The sequence below is a fragment of the Danio rerio genome, chromosome 18 (assembly GCF_049306965.1).
Source record: "Danio rerio strain Tuebingen ecotype United States chromosome 18, GRCz12tu, whole genome shotgun sequence".
NCBI lineage: Eukaryota > Metazoa > Chordata > Actinopteri > Cypriniformes > Danionidae > Danio > Danio rerio.
The window spans coordinates 956,968-965,000 of NC_133193.1; the positions used below are offsets into that span (position 1 = coordinate 956,968).

The 8,033-nt window shown below is 40.4% G+C and overlaps 1 protein-coding gene across 3 annotated transcripts in view; it reads right to left on the minus strand.

Moving 5' to 3' along the window:
- Positions 1–2,199: 2,199 nt before the first annotated feature.
- cplx3b (complexin 3b) overlaps positions 2,200–8,033 on the minus strand; it is an 18,812-nt gene continuing 12,978 nt past the window's right edge. The window contains exons 3-4 of one of the 3 annotated variants that reach the window (XR_012393813.1): positions 4,932–6,414; positions 2,200–4,451 (exon numbers count right to left, since the gene is read on the minus strand). Coding sequence is in view for 1 of the 3 variants with exons in the window: in NM_001171590.1 (NP_001165061.1) it covers positions 6,190–6,414 (225 nt within the window). In the remaining 2 variants the exon portion in view is untranslated. 3 annotated transcript variants of the gene reach the window in all.

Sequence of the window (8,033 nt, forward strand, 5' to 3'; positions counted from 1 at the left end):
GACCATTTCAATGCAAAAAAATAAATAAATAAAATCCTGAATGCATTTAATCTCAGGGTTAGGATAAGCAGGAATGCATTTTATAATTACATTGTGGGAGGTTTGTAGCAAAATTAAAGCTAAACGTTTAGCAAAAAAGTACTAAAATGGCAAGTTTAAAACCATTTTTGTATGTTTCACATATCAAACTCAATGTGTGTATTATTTTATTAGTAATTTTATTATTATTAATTAGTGCATGATTTACATGTAAAAACTGTGCAAATGGCAAATAAAATTATACTACTTATATACTATAATATATTAAGTAAATTGTAACATAATTTAATGATCATTTTCATTTAGCAAAAAATGGAAAATTTGCACGCAAGCCATGAAGAATGCAAAATTAATGACAAAATATTCTACATATTGCATTGTCATTTTGCACAGGGTTCAGCTCTAAGGATTTTTTCTACTATCCCGATCGAGCCAGTGGTTCAGATTTTTGCTTGCCCCACCAAAAAAAAGAAGTTAGCCATTTAGTTATTCAGCATAGCTTTAATTTAAACAATTTAAAATTGATTTGATTTAAATACAATACTGATTAGATTAATTAAAGTGAGGGGTTTAGTTGAGTTCTTCAACAATTTTATGTTTTTGGTTTGTTTAAAACCCAGCAGAATGCCTGATTTTAGAAACCGGCTCATTACATCAGTCTATGACACTGTCTATATTTGTATTTTTCATTTATTTGTAAAGCTAGATTTAAAGTGCATTTCACTTCTTATTCTAGCTTGATCCATCAACATCATAATCACATTAGCCTGCGCTTTAATCACTTATGGCCTTTGAGTTTTGAAGAATGCTAAAGAAAGTCTATGAAGGGGGTCCGTGCAGGGGGGCATTTCTCATCACAACACCGGGACTGCAGTCAGATCATGAAGCAATGTTGATCTTTCTTTCGAGGTACAAAACACCAGGCCTAATACAAAATATAAGATTAAAATATGGACAAATGATCAGATGCTAATTTTTTCAGTCAACGGATAAACAGCACTTAAAGGGGTCTGGCTGCAGACCTGATGCAGTGCAATCTGGGCTGCATCCAATGCATTTTAATGGGCTCACCTAACCCCACCCCTAACCCTACCCATCACAGTGACGTCACTAGCTCCATTTGAGTGCATTGTGTCTGACATTGCCTCACTGAGTGATGCAATCTCAGCTTGCATCATAAAGGCTGCATCCAGATACTATTGGATACTTTTACTTTCATGTTAAACATGAAACGCACATTTGCCGGTAGCAGGGGCGGACTGGGACAAAAATTCAGCTCTGGCACTGTTGCCACACCAGCCCACATAACCACACCGACACAGCCCCACCCACGGACACTAATTCACTATTTATTTTGGTGTACAGATGGTGAAATAATATGACATTCTTGCCAGATTTTGATTACGTAAAAATTGTTAATGTAACGTATTTGGTTTGATTACGGTAACCTCGGATTGGGTCGGCCCATCTTGAAATCAGGCGGCCGTTGCATATTGGTCCAAATGCTTAACATTTATTATTATTACTATTATCATCATCATAATATCACATCTAGCAAGAGATAAAAGCTGCCTCCATGTAAAAACAATACATTAAAAAAAAAAAAACTGACCGGCCCACGTTTAAAAATTGGTCCGGCCCTTCTGGCTTTTGCCAGAATTGCCAGATGGCCAGTCCGCCCCTGACCGGTAGAACTGACCTATCCTGCCCTACTCATTCTCTCTTCATATAGCCGAATATACACAACCATAATGCACTGTGATATAGCCTGGGTCGTTGGATCCTCTTGTTTCACAACAATCGATCTGCTCAATCGAGCCAAGACCACCTCATTCTGGCGATCTCAGACCGACTGATTTGGCGCGGACTCGAGCACGATTGCAGGATTCACATATGCCACGAACCGCGCTTACTGGGCAAACGAGACGGGATCAGAAACAAACTGAAACATGAAAGCACGCAATTGACAAACAGCCAAAGCCAAATTAAACTTTAGTGACAAGTCACCATTCTGTATACTGTCCTGAGCGTCTTGCACGCTCGCCCCGGACCATTATCATTATCGTTGAGCGCTGATTTTGCATATTACACTTTAAAGTGAATTTCACTATCAATATGCTTTCACACAGGCAAACTGAAAGGACATCACAAGCCTTAAAATATTTGTACAAATATATTTATTACAGTTTCAACAGTCAAAACCCAGCAAGGTCAGAAGAATAATTACATAAATGCATTACATTGGTAATTACGTTACTTATGCAATCCAGAGCGGACACAACTATTGAGGGCATAAGTAAAATAAACCACTGAAAAACGCGATATTAAAATCGAATCAATAAACAAATAGGTGTTGAGGAAAAATCAGTTATTCTTCACATGAGTTGGCGATCAGCTCTGTCGTGTAGATCAGAGATGTTTATATTGCTTTATGTTTCGCAAACATCACCAGATGAAAGCAGCTTATTAATATTACGTCTCCATTCGAGACCTCGGCATGGCTTCAATCGACAGACAAAACACAGAAATAAAATCGGATCATTCAGACCTGCTCATACAACTGATAGTTTTCAGTCATGTGACCTGTGTGGAGGCTAATAAACATTGAGCCGTAATGGCGGCTACACTGCGAACTACTGTGAGTATTGAGGATTTCTATCACATATTCATTCATTTTACTTCGGCTCTATTTTAGAGGTCGACACAGCGGAATGAACCGCCAACTATTCCTGCATATGTTTAATGCAGTGAATTCCCTTCCAGCTGCAACCCGTTACTTGGAAACGCCCATACACACTCACATTCACATACACTCATACACTATGGCCTGCTAGGGCCCGGAGGAAACCCACGCCAATACAGGGAGAACATGCAAACTCCACACAGAGCCCAGCCAGGACTCGAAGCAGCGACCTTCTTGATGTGAGGCCACCCCTCTATCGCATATCAACAGAATTAAACAGAGACATAATCACAAGTTGTACATTGCGATCCATATTCTGCTGTTGAAACCCTCATGCCCCTGTCAGAGCTACAGTTCAGCCATGTTTACATTTATCTTGTGGGTATTCCTCAGAGATTCAGTCATTACTGATGGCGTTGCAGCGTATAAGTGTTACTTATACTTCAGTTAGTAATCTTATTGCATGACTATTATCCAATCTTTTAGGCTAAAAAAAGGAAATTACTCAGTCCAGACGTTTAAAAGGAGACATTATGGTTTTGTCCACCAGGGGGCGTTTCTGTAATGTCACAACATCACATGAAAACTATCAATAGCAGAGCATTACTATGAGGAGTAACCAGAAAGAAAAGGGTGGACATCTGCATCACGACGACACCAAACCACCTGCACGAAACGGCACCACTCAATGAAGGGTCAAAGGTGAGAATGATGTCAGGGGTCAAAGGTCAAGGTGTTAGTATGGATGATGTGTGTGTTCGAGCTCCATTCCTGCTCCCACCAGCCCTTCATACAGACACAATATGAGCCCGTAACACTGCAGCTGTGGGAAACTGGGGTTTATGTGGTGAATAGGGCGGTGGGCGATAAATCTGAGCTTCGTTCTTAACAACAGATGGCGCTGTTCACTTTACGAACAGCCATATTTTGCATGTCTCCAGTTCCTTACCACTTAAACTTAAAATAATCTTTAATAAAGTTAGGAAGGTTTCTGCCGATAAACACTTGCCTAGAGCGACATCTAGTGTTAAAAACTAGCCTAGTGCACCATCTAGTGTTAAAAACTAGCCTAGTGCACCATCTAGTGTTAAAAACTAGCCTAGTGCACCATCTAGTGTTAAAAACTAGCCTAGAGCGCCATCTAGTGTTAAAAACTAGCCTAGAGCGCCATCTGCCGTTACAACCTAGCCTAGTTCACCATCTAGTGTTAAAAACAAGTCTAGAGCGCAATCTAGTGATAAAATCAAGTCTAGAGCGCCATCTAGTGTTAAAATCAAGCCTAGTTCTCCATCTAGTGTTAAAATCAAGTCTAGTTCTCCATCTAGTGTTAAAATCAAGCCTAGTTCTCTATCTAGTGTTAAAATCAAGCCTAGTGCACCATCTAGTGTTAAAATCAATTCTAGAGCGCCATCTAGTGTTAAAATCAAGCCTAGTTCACAATCTTGTGTTAAAATCAAGCCTAGAGCGCCACCTAGTGTTAAAATTAATTCTAGAGCGCAATCCAGAGTTAAAATCAAGCCTAGTGCACCATCTAGTGTTAAAATCAAGTCTAGAGCGACATCTAGTGATAAAATCAAGCCTAGTGCACCATCTAGTGTTAAAATCAAGCCTAGTTATCCATCTAGTGTTAAAATCAAGTCTAGTGCACCATCTAGTGTTATATTCAAGTCTAGAGCGCCATTTAGTGTTAAAAACGAGTCTAGAGCGACATCTAGTGTTAAAATCAAGCCTAGTTCTCCATCTAGTGTTCAAATTAAGCCTAGAGTGCCATCTAGTGTTAAAAACTAGCCTAGTGCACCATCTAGTGTTAAAAACTAGCCTAGAGCGCCATCTAGTGTTAAAAACTAGCCTAGAGCGCCATCTGCCGTTACAACCTAGCCTAGTTCACCATCTAGTGTTAAAAACAAGTCTAGAGCGCAATCTAGTGATAAAATCAAGTCTAGAGCGCCATCTAGTGTTAAAATCAAGCCTAGTTCTCCATCTAGTGTTAAAATCAAGCCTAGTTCTCCATCTAGTGTTAAAATCAAGCCTAGTTCTCTATCTAGTGTTAAAATCAAGCCTAGTGCACCATCTAGTGTTAAAATCAATTCTAGAGCGCCATCTAGTGTTAAAATCAAGCCTAGTTCACAATCTTGTGTTAAAATCAAGCCTAGAGCGCCACCTAGTGTTAAAATTAATTCTAGAGCGCAATCCAGAGTTAAAATCAAGCCTAGTGCACCATCTAGTGTTAAAATCAAGTCTAGAGCGACATCTAGTGATAAAATCAAGCCTAGTGCACCATCTAGTGTTAAAATCAAGCCAAGTTATCCATCTAGTGTTAAAATCAAGCCTAGTGCACCATCTAGTGTTAAAATCAAGTCTAGAGCGACATCTAGTGATAAAATCAAGCCTAGTGCACCATCTAGTGTTAAAATCAAGCCTAGTTATCCATCTAGTGTTAAAATCAAGTCTAGTGCACCATCTAGTGTTATATTCAAGTCTAGAGCGCCATTTAGTGTTAAAAACGAGTCTAGAGCGACATCTAGTGTTAAAATCAAGCCTAGTTCTCCATCTAGTGTTCAAATCAAGCCTAGAGTGCCATCTAGTTTTAAAAACTAGCCTAGTACACCATCTAGTATTAAAATCAAGCCTAGTGCGGCGTCTAGTGTTAAAATCAAGCCTAGTGCGGCGTCTAGTGTTAAAATCAAGCCTAGTGCGGCGTCTAGTGTTAAAATCAAGCCTAGTGCGGCGTCTAGTGTTAAAATCAAGCCTAGTGCGGCGTCTAGTGTTAAAATGAAGCCTAGAGCGCCATCTAGTGTTAAAATCAAGCCTAGAGTGCCATCTAGTTTTAAAAACTAGCCTAGTGCACCATCTGGTGTTAAAATCAAGTCTAGAGCGCCATCTACTGTTAAAACTAGCCTAGAGCTCCATCTGCCATTAAAACCTAGCCTAAAACGCCATCTAGTGTTAAATACTAGTCTGGAGCACCATCTGGTGTATTAAACTAGCTAGCCTGTCTGGTGTTAAAATCAAGTCTAGAGCGCCATCTAGTGTTAAATACTAGTCTATAGCGCCCTCTGCTGTTAAAAACAAAGCTCAGAATTGATCCACGAATCACAACGCATGATTTTATCGCCACAGCCCTATTGGTGAATCTGCAAAAACATGTCACATTTCACCCCGAAGTTAATTGTTTGACATTTTCTGAGGTGAAATGCGACCTGAACAGGTTATGTTGATGACGTGACACTAAAACTCCTAGAACAATATTAGCATCATGAAACACGTCACACTGGGTACATGAGCATGGAGGTTTGTCACTGTGTGTGTGTGCTTTTCTGTGTCTGTGCATGTTTGTATGTGTGTGTGAGTGTGTGTGTGTATATATGTGTGTGTGAGTGTGTGTGTGTGTGTGTGTGTGTGTATATGTCTGTGTTTGTGTGAGGGAGATATACAGAGATAATAGTAGTGCATTTAACGTGGCCAGATCACATGACGCAGCACTTCTCAGCAGAGTTCTTCAGGTCCTCCAGCGTGGCCTGGGCTTTGTCTTTCAGATGACCCATATCCACGTTCTGGATGTTGGTTAGTTGACCCAGCACTGATTGCTTCTGCTCCTCCTCCTGGTTGTCCTGTGCGATCATCTTAGCCAGTTCGGTGGGCAGCTCCACATCGTCCCGCGCTGCCTGGATCTGAGTATCGTCCACCTCATTCTGGAGCACAGAACACAGATATTTTAGGGAACCAACACGAAAATTAAGACTAAAACTTCACTGAAATATGTTTCATATTAAATAATGTACACAAATACATCCTCTGATTGTGTACATGCCAATTATATTGAAAGATTGCTCCTAAAGCAGGCTTTATTTTCTGTATGCGGTTTGTTTTTTGCCCTTAGTTTTCTAAAAACAGGCATTACGTATGCATTATACATACACTTACCGGCCACTTTATTAGGTACACCTCACTAGTACCGGGTCGGACCCCCTTTTGCCTTCAGAACTGCCTTAATCCTTCATGGCAGAGTTTCAACAAGCTACTGGAAATATTCCTCAGAGATTTTGCTCCATATTGTCATGATAGCATCACACAGTTGCTGCAGATTTGTCGGCTGCACATCCATGATGCCAATCTCCCGTTCCACCACATCCCAAAGCTGCTCTATTGGATTGAGCTCTGGTGACTGTGGAGGCCATTTGAGTACAGTGAACTCATCGTCATGTTCAAGAAACCAGTCTGAGATGATTGAGCTTTATGACATGCTGCGTTATCCTGCTGGAAGTAGCCATCAGAAGATGGAGACACTGTGCTCATAAAGGGATGGACATGGTCAGCAGCAATACTCAGGTAGGCTGTGGCGTTGATGCTCAATTGGTACTAATGGACCCAAAGAAAATCTCCCCCACACCATTACACCACCACCACCAGCCTGAACCGCTGATACAAGGCAGGATGATCCATGCTTTCATGCTGTTGAGGCCAAATTGTGAGCCGAGCATCTGAATGTGTGAGCAGAAATGGAGACTCATCAGAGCAGCAACGTTTCTCCAATCTTCTATTGTCCAGTTTTGGTGAGTCTGTGTGAATTGTAGCCTCAGTTTCCTGTTCTTAGCTGACAGGAGCGGCACCCGGTGTGCTCTTCTGCTGCTGTAGCCCATCCGCCTCAAGGTTGGCCGTGTTGTGTGTTCAGAGATGCTCTTCTGCAGAGCTCGGTTGTAACGAGTGCTTATTTGAGTTACTGTTGCCTTTCTATCAGCTGGAACCAGTCTGGCCATTCTCCTCTTACCTCTGGCCTCATCAACAAGGCATTTGCGCCCACAGAACTGATAAAGAAAACCATCCCTGCTTTAGGAGCATTCACAATCCTGCAGGTGATTTTTTTTATACAATTTATATTTGCATGTAACATTCAGCGCATGTGTTTTTAAGCACTGCTTAGTGTAAAACATGCTTCAGTGAAGTGTATTGCAAAAAAATCACAGTATGCAATGAAGCAACCCTGTGGTTACATAAGCAGACAGAAAAGCAGGCAATCAGAAACACTCAGTGGTTTTGTGGATGTTTGCTGTCAGGTTGCTCTCAAAATGACAGAAAGAGCAGAAATCACTTCAGGGTTTTGTGCACGGTGACGTTTCTTTCCAGGTTAAGTGTGTTTATCATCCTGTTTTCCTTCAAGTAAACATCTCCCCTCTCTATACATATGTATATATATATATATATATATATATATATATATATATATATATATATATATATATATATATATATATAATTTTATATTGAATTTAGTAGATTAAGCACTAACATCATCATGCATTTTAAATAATAA